General features: G+C 43.9%; 1 protein-coding gene across 1 annotated transcript; it reads left to right on the top strand.

Annotated features, from left to right (window-relative positions):
* Positions 1–1,290: 1,290 nt before the first annotated feature.
* LOC309601625 (insulin gene enhancer protein ISL-1-like) lies at positions 1,291–12,353 on the top strand (the record flags this gene model as incomplete). Its single annotated transcript, XM_082334767.1, has 6 exons — positions 1,291–1,318; positions 2,135–2,324; positions 5,194–5,453; positions 7,423–7,709; positions 9,123–9,290; positions 12,237–12,353. The coding sequence occupies 6 exons, from the start codon at positions 1,291–1,293 to the stop codon at positions 12,351–12,353; spliced, it is 1,050 nt and encodes a 349-aa protein (XP_082190893.1).
* Between the last annotated feature and the right edge of the window lie 974 nt (positions 12,354–13,327).

Below are 13,327 nucleotides of genomic sequence, written 5' to 3'. Positions count from 1 at the left end.
GCTACGGGGCGCCGTGCGCCGATGCGCAGCTAGGGGCGCGGGCATCGCACCGCACCGCGCCCGGCCGCGGCTCTCAGGTCTGGGCTTCCCACATCGCCTCCGGGGACCAGCGCTGCAGAGCCGCGCAAACGGCGGAGTTCGCGTCGTCTTCTTCCTCTCTCTTTTTTTTTTTTTTTTTTTAATAAGAATTTTAAGGGATTCTCCACGGGGAAAGGCAGAAGTTCTTCACTTTTCTCCGCGAATCTCCATTCCCGGCAAACCTATGAAACCGTCTAAACACAGGATGCATTTCTATTTACAGATGGGGAAAAAAAAAAGAAAGAAGGAAAGGAAAAGGATCTAAAAGGAATTGGAAAACATAAATAGAATGGAGTGTTGAGAGACAATTTAAGATAAATATTTATACCTTCTTCGATCCTGTGTTTAACAGAAATACATGAAGCTTTTATCCACGATTTTAAGAGAGAAGGAGGCTGGAGGAAAAACATAAACAGTCCTATCGCGTGGCTGGGGCCTCCCTGCTCAGGGCAGTTTCACCTGGGCAAACCGGAGCAGTGGCTCCCGCCTAGGAAAGATAAACGCTCGGAAAGGAAATAGCTGAATTAACCCCCCACCCCCCCAAAAAATATGGAAATTGTAAATATGGCACGGCGAGCCCGAGTAGGCTGGGAAGGAAAACGAAAGGTGTGACGGGAGATAAGTGGCGGGGATGGAGGAGAGAGACAAGAAAAAAGTATAAAGGGAAATACAGCTAAGGAGCGAGGAAAAGTTGCCTCCGAAAGCCCGAGCCGGATCCGCTGCACTGCTTGACGCTGAAATATGATAATCAGAACAGCTGCGCCGTGCTGCCCGCAGCCAATGGGCACCGCGCAGGCGTGACGTCCCCGCGCATGACGTCAGGCCAATGGCGAGCGGGCCGAGTTGGAGCAGAGAAGTTTGAGTAAGAGATAAGGGCGAGGCGAGTGCCCGAGATGTCAGCACTTAGTCTGGCCGTGCCGTGCCGTGCCGTGCCGTGCCGTGCCGTGCCGTGCCGTGCCGTTCCGTTCCCGCGCACCCGGACCCCGCCGCGCACCCTCGCACCATTCTCTCTCCGCAGCCCTGACAGTAACTCCCACGCCGGTAGTGTTTTGGTTTGCTTTTTTTTTTGAGTCTTTTTTTTTTCTTTTGTTATTACTACTTCTACCTTTTTTTTTTTTTTTTTTTTTTATTAGTGACAGCTCTCAAAACTACTTTCGGGTCTTAAAACGAAACCGTACATCATTTCACTGTGGACATTACACTCTTACAGATATGGGAGACATGGGAGACCCATCAAAAAGTAAGGCGGAATTTTTACCGTTGTTGGAATAAATGTGCTGTCTATTGTAATCGTCTCAGGCAGGCGAACTGCTAAAGAGCTGAAATTCATTTGAATGGTAGAGAAGGTGCCTTTGTTGCCGTGCCTGCATGCTTGCTGTGTTTTAACCTCGTAGCCTTGCATGTTAATAGCCTGGGGTCCTGCTCTCCTTTAAAGTTTGGGAAGCAGGCAGGATTTTAATGGGATCTCCAACCACGGAGCCTTAAATTCTCTTCGTGCTAGACTGCGGTGAGGCTAACTATCCAGCACCTAGTCCGTCTAGGGGAATTAGCATTAGACTTGCAAAAGAGAGCAAGTGACAACCCTAATGATGCTTGTTCTTGCTAGCAACCTCCAGTCCCCTCTTCTATGGCGAAGGGCTGAATGGGAAGCGCACCTAGCCATGCGTTCGACGTTTCCAATCAGAGCCTCTTAAAAAAAATGAAATCAAACATATAGGTGCTCTCCCCGTAAGGAAAGGAATCTAAACAAGCAAACAATAAAATAAAAATAAACCCACAAGGGAGTTCGGAGTTTTGATTCTGTGCAAGGCTTGCGAAATGAGGACTTTCACCCCAAAGACTGTTCACATCTGCATTTTAACATATGTTCCACCTCCTTTCTAAACGATAGCACACTTCAATTGCCATTCAAAAGTGTAATACTCTTTAAAAAAAAAAAACACCAAAAAGCAACAACACTCCCAGAGTACGCCCTATAAGGGAACAACACTAAAAGTGTGTTTATCTCTGTAGGAGAGTAAACGGTTAGTCAATCATGTATTTATTTTCATTTCAGAAAAACGCCTGATATCCCTATGTGTTGGTTGCGGCAATCAAATTCACGATCAGTATATTCTGAGGGTTTCTCCGGATTTGGAATGGCATGCGGCGTGTTTGAAGTGTGCAGAGTGTAATCAGTATTTGGACGAGACCTGTACGTGCTTTGTTAGGGATGGCAAAACCTACTGTAAAAGAGATTATATCAGGTACGCCATTTACGTTGTTTAATTCTTCGGTGAGATTTTTTTAAAAAAACTTTATAAATCTGACAGAGGCAGTAAGAGGAACAATTGTGAGAAAGAGGATGAAAAGACAATTGGTATATTTTTAAGTGATTTCCCTATAGATAGACAGGCGAGGAAAAAAAGTTCGAGTCGTCAAGTTTTTTATTCCACAAATTCAAATACAAATCTCTGTATAAACAAAACCACATTCGGAAACGGCTAGCGACTGTATGGGACCCTCCTGAGGACTTTGGCAATGCATCCTGTGATTCTAACAAAGTGGGAAATCGTAGGTGATGGAGAATATTTTCAGTAGTGTAAATATTATAAGCAACACGGAACTGATCGCTTTTTAACACAACCTGAGAAATGCATCTCTGTTTTTGCAAGGCATAATGGCATTCATAAGAAAGGCACTTCAAGCATGTATGCCGTAAAAATAAATACACGAGCAAAAAAGAAAAAAACTATTTAAACTAGGCCTATCAAAAACAAACAAACAAAAAGCAAAAGAAAAACAAAATCAAAACTGAAGTTTCCTTCAGAATGAAGGATCGTTTTGTGGGAAGGTTAAAACCTAGACCGAAATGTTTCTTCGCTAAAATAACTGACATTTAATCTTTTTAAATATTAACCCCTTTGGTGATATCTGACTGTCCTTTCTTATCTATACTGATGAATTAGAGCAGATCAAATTGCCCATCATCTGTTCGCGAACAATTGGGTATATGTAGATAATGGAACAGCTTACTTCCTCACATTAAAATCTGGTAACTGATAAAATGTGAGAGTTGCCGACCCTGACACTAAAGAGAAACCAAAGCAGGAATTTCGAGTGTGTTTATTATTTGTGCTCCTGGGTCATGATGATCCGTTTCAGTGTCGTCTACTGGGTTTGCCAAACCAGAACTTTGCATGACACTGAGGTATGGACGGTATTTTTTTACAGAAAGTTTTGGGAGCAAGTACCTACCTAGCCACCTAAGATATCTTTTCTAGTTTCTTTGTAATTCTGAATTGAAATAAAGCACTTGAGTCTTTCCTTCTCCAGTGCACAGTTCATAAGCAGACCATTCCTTCAAGCCATGTTGTTAGATTATTCTCAAAGTTTTACTATGGCGGAAAACAGTACAGTTTCGTCCTTTCACTAATTTCAAATGAAAGGAAAACGTTTGGGACTGAGATGCGTTCACTTACCTTCTGCAAGAACTCAGCGGGTGAAATTTAAACAAACAAAAAAAATTGAGCTCTTTTAAGTTAATACGCAATACATTTCATTTGCTACAATTTTAAAAGTAAGATGTACATTATGTGCAAGTCGACTTTGAATTAGATCGTGAACCAATCTATAATTGTCAGACATGTGGGCAACCCCCCCAACTTTTGTACCTGTTAATGCATACACTTTGCAATCGCGCTGTTCTTTTGCCGGTTAGCTGTTTGTTTGGTTTTTTTTTCTTCTCAAAACGTTATAATTCGGAAATATGTAGCTCTGAATATAGGATGAGTACACGTCCATACATAGCAGCTAAAGATGTGTGTAAATAAACATCTGTACCCACAGGTATACATCTCTAATGTATGACTATCTCTAATGAAGTGTACTGGTGAGGAAATGTGTGGGGATGAATATTAGCTCAGTTTTAAGAACAGCTTTTACAGTTCTGTGGATTGTATGGGTGTATACGTACATTTGCAGAAAGATGTAAATTTTACTAAGTAAAAAGGCTCCTGGCTAAGGAGCACTCGGTGGAAGCAGAGAAACCGTGCAGTTCTAGACACCCGAGTTGGAGCATTTTCTCATGTTCATCTACTGATGGGTGAACTGTCCCCCTCTCCTCCACGGGAGATGAGGAACCCGCCATCCACTCCAGCGTGTAACCCCAGAAATCCATTATTATTGCCGCATGGGTCTGTCAGCCCTTTCACTCCTGCTGGAGGACTTGAGCCCCGGCTCAAGGTGGGAGCGTGAGCAGGAGGGGAGACGGAGCAGTGAGGCTGAGGTACGGGCAGGCTGCAGAGCAAAAGCACCGAAAATGCGTTTTAGTATGGGGCGGGGGAGGGGAGTTACACTATTATACATGCGAGCGTGTATATATATATAAGGGTGTGTGTGTATGCCTATATTGTATAAAACTAACCTGGTGAGAGAGGACAAGGGGAAGAGCCCCGGCCGCTGGCAGAGCCACCCCTGCCGTGTGTCAGAGGCTAAGCTGCCGGGAGCCCGGACACGCATTAAGCGGCAGAAGTCCTGATTGGTTTCCTCGCAAAAATAACAGCATTTAGTGAGGCTGGCACGTTTGTGGGGAGTGGATGGCAGCTTCGCCAGCCTCGCCTTTCCCCGGTGCAACCGGGCGGTCCGGTTTAGCTCCGGGCCAGGCTAGGTCAGGTCCCTCCGCCGTGCCGGAGGGAGGGAGAGGGCAGGGACGGCCCCTCGTCTGCTGCAGCCCGGGCGCTAGGGCAGGAGGGAGAGGTCGTCATCTCCTCGGGAAGGAAGGGGGTCTTTTTTTGTTTCTCTCCCTGTTTCTCCTTTCACCTCCGCCGCCCCTTCCCTCCCCCCTCTCCTTGCCCACCGGCGTGTCCAGGATCAGGTCACCGGCAGCAAAGGAATCCGTTTTATTCCTTTCCTCTTCTGGCTTCTGTATTTTCAAGGCTTGTTTAACTAGCGGACTGCGTGTGGCGCGTATACGCGGGGCCACAGGGCTGCCCACGAGCGGGAGTGAAAACCTCTCTCTTTTCCCCCTTCCTCCCCCCCCCCCCCCCCCCCCCCCCGCCGTTTCCTTGTCCTCCCCTTCCCCCTCCCGTGCTCTCCCTCCTTCCCTCCCTTCTTTCTGGGCTGGGCCCTGCTCAGGTTATACGGCATCAAGTGCGCCAAGTGCAGCATCGGCTTCAGCAAGAATGACTTCGTGATGCGCGCCCGCGCCAAGGTGTACCACATCGAGTGTTTCCGCTGCGTGGCCTGCAGCCGCCAGCTCATCCCCGGCGATGAATTCGCACTGCGGGAGAACGGCCTCTTCTGCCGGGCGGACCACGACGTGGTGAAGCGGGCCAGCCTGGGCGCCGGGGATCCCCTCAGCCCCCTGCACCCCGCCCGGCCGCTGCAGATGGCAGGTACCGCCCGCACCCGGCGCCGCGGAAGCCCGCGGGGTTTGGCGCCGCCCGGCCCGGCGCCTGGCGGAGGGCCCTGCCGCATGCAGCGGGCTCCGCGCCCCCGCGGAAAGGCGGCCCCGAGCGTGCGCGCCCACGGAGAGGCAGCGGCGGCGCGCCCCACGCCCGGGACTGCCGCGGGTCCGGCTGTTGGGAGAAACGCCCGCGTACGCGGTATGCGTGAGGCGGAGACACCTGCGCAGGGGGCCGCGGCGGGCTGCACCTCCCGCCAGACACACCTCCTGCTCCGACCGGACACCGAGTGCAGGAGCCCCCCCTGAGTCCGGGGCAGTCGGGAGCCTAAGCCGGAGACGGACGAGCTGATGCACGGAGTAGGTCTGCGGCAAAGCACAGACCCCTCTGTCTCCGGAGCATGTGGAAAAGCTGTTTTAAGCACTGGAGGAAGTGGGATCTGAAAAGAGATAGACTTCATAACTACAGGCGAGCACTTAGGCCATAATTTAAAACTGTCAACAAACTAATCTTCAGTAATTGCCTTTTAAAGTGACTCTGCCTTCTTGAAACGTTTTATGTGATTTGATGAGAATTTCATCTTAAAACTCAGCATTGTAACTTCAGAGTCGCACCACCTTACAACTTTACTTACACTTTTAGTTCTCGACGTGTACATCAGATACTCAGAGACGCTTAGCTTTAGGAAGAGGAACGTCTCCTTGAGGCAAACTAGGCTGGACAAAACAAGGTTGGCCGGCGTTATTGCTGTGCAAGTAACTAACTCGAAAGGTTATTTACAAACACAGCTATGTTTAAATGGGCTCGTTTCCCTCTGCTTTCAGGTGACGTATCTATATATAGGGAGAAAAAATCTTGTAGCTGATCACTGCAGAATTTTAGAGAGATTGTACGTGGGATGCATCCCTACAGAATGTTTGTGCATGTCTCCGAAAGGCATATTGTGTCTGCAGGTACAACACTGCTAATAATTGAAGCCTTCATATTGTCTTCATCGAATTTGCTGCTTTATTGTTATAATCAGAGAAGTCGGAACCCGACTATACAAAAGTGAACACTTTTGAATATTAGCTAGCTGGGGTTTTAGCAAAAAAAAGTATTTTTTATTTTTTCCTTGACTGGATCAAATTACATCTAGATAGCTACAGCTACACAATACACAGAAGAATAGCACAATCACACGAATACTTTTAGCTCTTGATGTGACGTTACCCATTGTTTTGCTTTTCTTGGCAGTTTCCATGAGTTGCTAGGCTTGCTCCTCTTTTAAAGAATTGGCGAAACATTCATATTTTTTAAGTATTCATCAAAAGTTGACATAAATTCACCTAGCACCTCCACTTTCTAAGCTAGACCTCCGTCTCCCGAGATATGGGATACAGGGCTCTCACAGGATTTTCCTCCACGGTCACGGTGCAGCGGATTTGGCTTGTTTTGCTTTGATTGGAAGCATCAAAATGCCAGGAGCTGTTGCAAGTTGGCCTCTGGTTAAACTGAGCTAGATTCAGAATACAAGAAGCAGACCCGAATTATAATTAATTTAAGAAGTATTCTTTTATTACTTTTCTGGCCAAAAATCTGTTTTGGTGATTTGTCAGGAAATAAATACATAAACTCCTCCCCCTCCTTTCCTAGCGCATGCACACCTTAGTGAATTCGTCCTTCCCTGTCAAGTCTCATACAGGTTCAAGCTTCTGTTATTAAGGGGTTTGGGGGGGGGGTAGTTTGTTTTTGCAAATTAATTATCTGTGGAGTCAGAAATGTCAGTCCTGTCACTCCACCAGCGCATAAAGCAGGGGAGGCTGCAGGAGCTCCGATAGATCTGACTGCTTGAATGGCCTTTGAAAGAGGGTTCATCACCCACCCCCCGCCTCCCCCTGCCCCACCAGCTTAGATTCATAGCCTCTGCAGACTCCCTGCTTCCTACTCATGGGGATCCTGTTCCTCCTTTCCCTTACAGCAGAACCTATCTCTGCCAGACAGCCAGCTCTGCGACCCCACGTCCACAAGCAGCCCGAGAAGACTACCCGAGTCCGGACTGTCCTTAATGAAAAACAGCTTCACACTTTGAGGACCTGCTACGCTGCCAACCCCAGACCTGATGCCCTCATGAAAGAGCAACTAGTGGAAATGACTGGCCTCAGCCCGAGGGTCATCAGGGTTTGGTTTCAAAACAAGCGATGCAAGGACAAAAAAAGGAGCATTATGATGAAGCAACTTCAGCAACAGCAACCCAATGACAAAACTGTAAGTGGCTTCAGCCTCTGACCGTGCTTCCCAAGGAGAAGTGCCTGGGCTATGTTCAGCCCGGCCAGCCTCTGGGGTTGGTTTGACGTTTTTGATTTTGTGAGAGCTCCCTTAAAACAAACAAAATGATACCGCTTAACTATTATTCGCTTGTTCTGCTGTCAGTTCAATTAAAGCAGACCACAGCGAGAAGCCGATACAGGCAGCTCAAGCGAACACGTCTTTCTGTGGGGCTAAGAATACACAGTGGATTAGATTAACTTCTCTGCAGCATGAATTGCGACCTGCAGAGTTTATGGGATGTAATAAGCCCGGCCTTGTGTGATATTTATATTGCAAATGGAAAGGACTCCTTGAAGGGAAAATGATGCTTTCACCCTCTCTCAATGGTTTTACACAGGAGTAAACCCAGAAGTAAAACCTATGGGTAAAAGGGAAATTTGATGTATTTTCTTAGCACTTTATATACTACAATGTGTATATGTGTGTTTGTCAGTGCACTTACTGTAAAAAAAGACAAATGTAATGCAAAGTTTATGGAATTACCATCGTGCTTACAGGTTATTTAAAATATATATAGTTCTTGTGTAGAAATATATTGAGTTCTTGTCTGCGGGCATATGCACATGTAATGCAAACAAGCGGAAAGCGCTGGATTCAGCATAGCAAACTGGCTGTCTCCATTTTAAGCTCTTTTTTTTTTTTTTTTGCTGTTGTTAGTCCACTTGAAGAAGAGTCTTTTATTCTCCCTCTGTATATTGACTGACCTGAGAATGACTATTAATTCATAAGGCTGCCTAGTTAAGTGAAATTTAAGGAGTTTCGTTTTACCCCGTTGGAATGAAATAAAACACGATGTTATTAACTCACCTGAACAATCTATTCGTCGAGGCTTGGAGTTATTTTGTACACAGTGTCTGCACCACAGGGCATACTGGGAGGGCTGGGGTTTTCTTCCTTTTTTTTTTTTTTTTTCCCCCCCGGGAAAGAGCACGGTATTGACGTACCCCAGGTTTGCCATGCAATGGATATATGATCCAGTTAAGGTCACGCAGAACAAAACCAGCCTGGATGCAAAATAAAAAGGGAACATGATTAACCGTTTCTTGTGCCGAGCCATGCATCGACAGCCAAGATACAGAGTGCTCGTGTTTAAGAAAGCTGGGGGGGGTATGCTTTGAGAGAAATACGAGGATTAAAAGGAAAGAAAGTAAACTTCCACTGTGATAAATGCAGCAGGTAGAAATAGACTGACCTAGAACAGAATACAGTAAAACATTCACAGCAGATTAACAAAGCAAATACAAGCTACAGAGACTGTATAGATAAGACAGAAAGCAGTTTATTGACTCAGTGCTTATATACAATAAAGTTAACCAAGCTCATTAACATCTTTTGCTGGGCTGTTCACAGAATATCCAAGGGATGACAGGAACTCCGATGGTGGCTGCTAGTCCAGAGAGACATGACGGTGGTTTACAGGCAAACCCGGTGGAGGTGCAGAGTTACCAGCCGCCCTGGAAAGTACTGAGTGACTTCGCATTGCAGAGTGACATAGATCAACCTGCTTTTCAGCAACTAGTAAGTGTCGGTTACCAGCCGGAGCAAACCAGCGTGTACCCGGGGCAGAGCAATGGGGGATTCCCTAAATGCGCCGGATGCCCTCAGAGAGATGAGCAATTCAGACTAGCCGGATTTTCCTGAAGTTACAAGGTGGGCATTATGGCACTCTGTAAATGCGGCAAATTGAACTGATTTAATAGAGCTTGGTGCAAAATCTACCTTAGTGCACAGCAGAGCTCTTGCCGAGTTGAGTGGGAGATAGATAAGGCCTGACCCAGGCCTGAGATTAACTCAGCTCACACGCTCCTGAAAACTGAAAGCACCTCTATCCAGAGAGCTAAAACATTCTTCACATGTCATTTAATTGTATGTACATTTATGATAGCAGTTTCTAAAATTTGCCCCTCTCCCCTTCGGGCCAATTTTCCCTTTATGCTATAGGGTGGATTTTAAATATATGATTGCAATGTCAGTCTGTGTCCTTGTTTTGTCACACAAACATGAGTAGTTTAATTAAATTGTCGAAGTCCTTGCTTTACGCATGTACCTCTAGATATAACTTTATATATGTCCTGGTTTCAGCTGGAATAGAGTTAATTTTCTTCCTAGTAGCTGGCATAGTGCTGTGTTTTGGATTTAGTATGAGAATAATGTTGATAACACAATGATGTTTTAGTCGTTGCTGAGTAGTGTTTACACCAGTCAAGGACTTTTCAGCTTTCCATGCTCTGCCAGGTGCACAAGAAGCTGGGAGGGGGCACAGCCAGGACAGCTGACCCAGACTGGCCAAAGGGCTATTCCATACCATATGATGTCATGCTCAGTATATAAACTGGGGAAGTTGGCTGGGGGGCAGCGATCACTGCTTGGGGCATCAGTCGGCGGGTGGTATAGTGTATCACTTGCTTTGTATATTATATTATATTATATTATATTATATTATATTATATTATATTATTACTACTACTACTACTACTATTACTACTATTTTATTTTACTTCAATTATTAAACTGATCTTATCTCAACCCATGAGTTTTCTCCCTTTACCTTTCTGATTCTCTCCCCCATCCCACCAGGGGGGGAGTGAGCAAGCGGCTGTGTGGTGCTTAGTTGCTGGCTGGGGTTAAACCACGACAATATATCTATATATACATATATACACGTAAATATATACATATATATAGTTTACATTAAATGTTGTGCTTCGGAAAGGGAATTGTTAGTACGTATTCACGTGAAAAATTCAAACAATATAATTAACTGCCTTAAGCCAAAAGAAAACAGACATTTTAGAATAAATTCTGTTCTTAGCTCACTTCCTTATGCCTACATCATTTGGCAGCTCATATGGGACCATAACATCTGCAATACTTAGGCCCAATAAGGTGAATTAAGGACAGAAGTTCAACCTTAACTCAATTTCCTGGCCTAAGTGTGTTAAAACCAGATCTTTAAAATAATAAGGTACGTTGTGTATGGTTTTTCAGGGATTCAAAATAATACTTAATGATGAAACATTAATATATAGACCCTTTTTTGATCTGTTGGGCATTTTTTTCAACATGAAGCGATGGAAAATGAAGGTTTGTAGCCATGTCTAGAAATGTTTTCAGACCTTTTCAGTTTAGTATCACACTCTTTTACAGGATTGTTTTTTTTGTTTTGTTATGTTTGTTTGTTTTCTTTCCCCCAGTGGCAGGCTGCAGCATGCTTCCCTCCCCTGGCCCACCGTGCTCATTTGGGAAGCTGTAGCACAGCAGTAGGGCTGTTTGTTTGCATCATCTTACCTCTAGAGCACCCACCCGTTTTCCTGCTTTAATCAAGCTGTCAAGCAGACACAAGAAAAAGTGATCTCCTTCCGCTTCCTTACTTATTGTGCCTTAACAGAATAGGAGACTTCAAAAACCTTTGATGCAGTAAGTTTTTGTAAGTAGTAGGTCTAAAAAAAAAAAAAAGAGGCAGAATGGAAGATGGATAACCCAAATACACACACACATATAGATAGATAGATCATTAGATAGACAGCTAGATATTGATATATATATTGGGCATAACTGAAAAGAGTTAAAATGAAGAACTGTGGATGGAACAGACAGTTCATCGACCTTTCAAGGCACTTCTCTAATCTGGAAAGGGCCTTAATCACAGGATCAACCAGCTAAATAGGTGCCAAAGAAATGCTTTTGGATTAGCAAAGCTCCACCCTTCAAATCATGCCTTTTCCCAATGCTGCTCCTAAACTAACCAGAGCCACGGGGTACATTAGAATGGAGAAGTGTGACCTTTTTTATCAAACTGACTCTCGTTAAAAAGAGATAACACCTGCTTCAAATCGCAAATGAAAGAGGATGGCTTGTTTCAAATGCCTTCTGCTCCTGGATGCTCCTTCCAGGTTTATTTTATTATGGGCACAAAAGGGGAAAAAAGTAACCTTGCAGTTTTGTGTCAAAAATCACATGCACTCTTAAATAATTGACTAGAACATCCTGTTGAGATTGCCACTCTTGCAAGACAGGGAAGAAGGCCTCATTAAAAAGGTTGGGGTTTTATTGGCTTGATTTTTCAGTCTTTTTTTCTTTTTAAATTTAAATTTAATTTTTATTTATTTATTTTATTATTTTAATTATTTTATTATTTTAATTATATTATTTTAACTTATTTATTTTATTTTTATTTATTTAACTAATTAGTTTTAAAATTTAAATTTAATTTTAAATTTAAAAAAAAAATTAAACCTGCTTTTTTTTGGTGATTTGGCCGAAGGCCTGAAGAAGATTCCTATGAAGTCAATAGGGAAACTAAACAAAGCAACAAGCAGTGACACAGCCTCCCATGGAGATGTATCAGGCCATTTGGCTACATGCCTGTATATTTATTTTTGCGTTCTTCTTTGCCTTTGCCTGCTACTTTTCTTTGATTGTTACAGTTGTAAAAATTCTTCTTCTTTTTTTTTTTTTTGGCAGGTTAATTTTTCAGAAGGAGGACCCGGTTCCAATTCTACTGGAAGTGAAGTAGCATCAATGTCTTCTCAGCTCCCAGATACGCCCAACAGCATGGTAGCCAGTCCTATTGAGGCATGAGGAACATTAATTCCATTTTCTGTTGTTGTTTCTGCCCTTACCATCACTCCTGTTGGAGGGAGTGGGAGAGTGATCGCGTGGGACTCCGAAATTTAGGGGGAAAAAGTATTTAACAACCCTGTAATGAACCTAGCAAGGAACTGCTCCATGAAATGAATGGAGTCATGTTTGAAAAGACAAGGTAATATGGTAGCAACACTGTGAAGACAATCATGGGATCTTACTAGAATAAATATTAAAAAACCCAAAACCCGCGCTATTCAATCATCAGAGGAGGATCAAAAAGACGTTTTCAAAACGTATTTGTACTTGTGGATCTCAAAAAAAAACAAACCCAAAAGTGAAAAAAAAAAAAAATCTTTTCATTTGACTGCACGTCTTAGGGAGAAACCAAGGTAGAGGGACTTTCTATCATCTAGTGCCTCCCAGTCTGAATGGTGCTGTTTCTATATTGGTTGTTGCCTTGCCAAAATGAGCTCCAGTAGGTTTTCCATCATCAGGAAAGAGATGATTTAGCCCCGCATTGTTGAAAGATTCATTGCAGGAAGGTGAAGCTGCATTGGTTTGCAATGTTGCTTTTAGTTGACTCTAACAAGGGGTTGTTTCCTGGATCTCTTCTAGCATGTACTGTAGCAGGGTTCTGATTTTGTTTGGTTGAGATCCATCCTCTATCAAGTCTGAAGCAATTAAAAACAGGCTTTTGAATTCCTCTTTAAAAAACAATTTATAAAAACATTGCAACAAGGTATACCTCTATTTTGCCACAAAGCATCTCGGGATCGTGTTTGAAATGTGTCTGTCCAAGAACCTTCCCCTCCCCAAAGATGTATATAGTAATTGGTTAAAACGACTGTTTTTCTCTCTTTCTCTCGAAATAAAGAGGAAAAAAAAAAGTAAAAGGAAAAATAAAAAAACTTTTTTTTTCTCTTGCATTGCAAAATTATAATTTATTATTTATTATCGCAAGACTTGCC

The sequence above is a fragment of the Platalea leucorodia genome, assembly GCF_965183815.1.
Source record: "Platalea leucorodia genome assembly, chromosome: W".
Classification (NCBI taxonomy): Eukaryota; Metazoa; Chordata; class Aves; order Pelecaniformes; family Threskiornithidae; genus Platalea; species Platalea leucorodia.
This window is presented reverse-complemented; position numbering and strand designations above follow the sequence as displayed.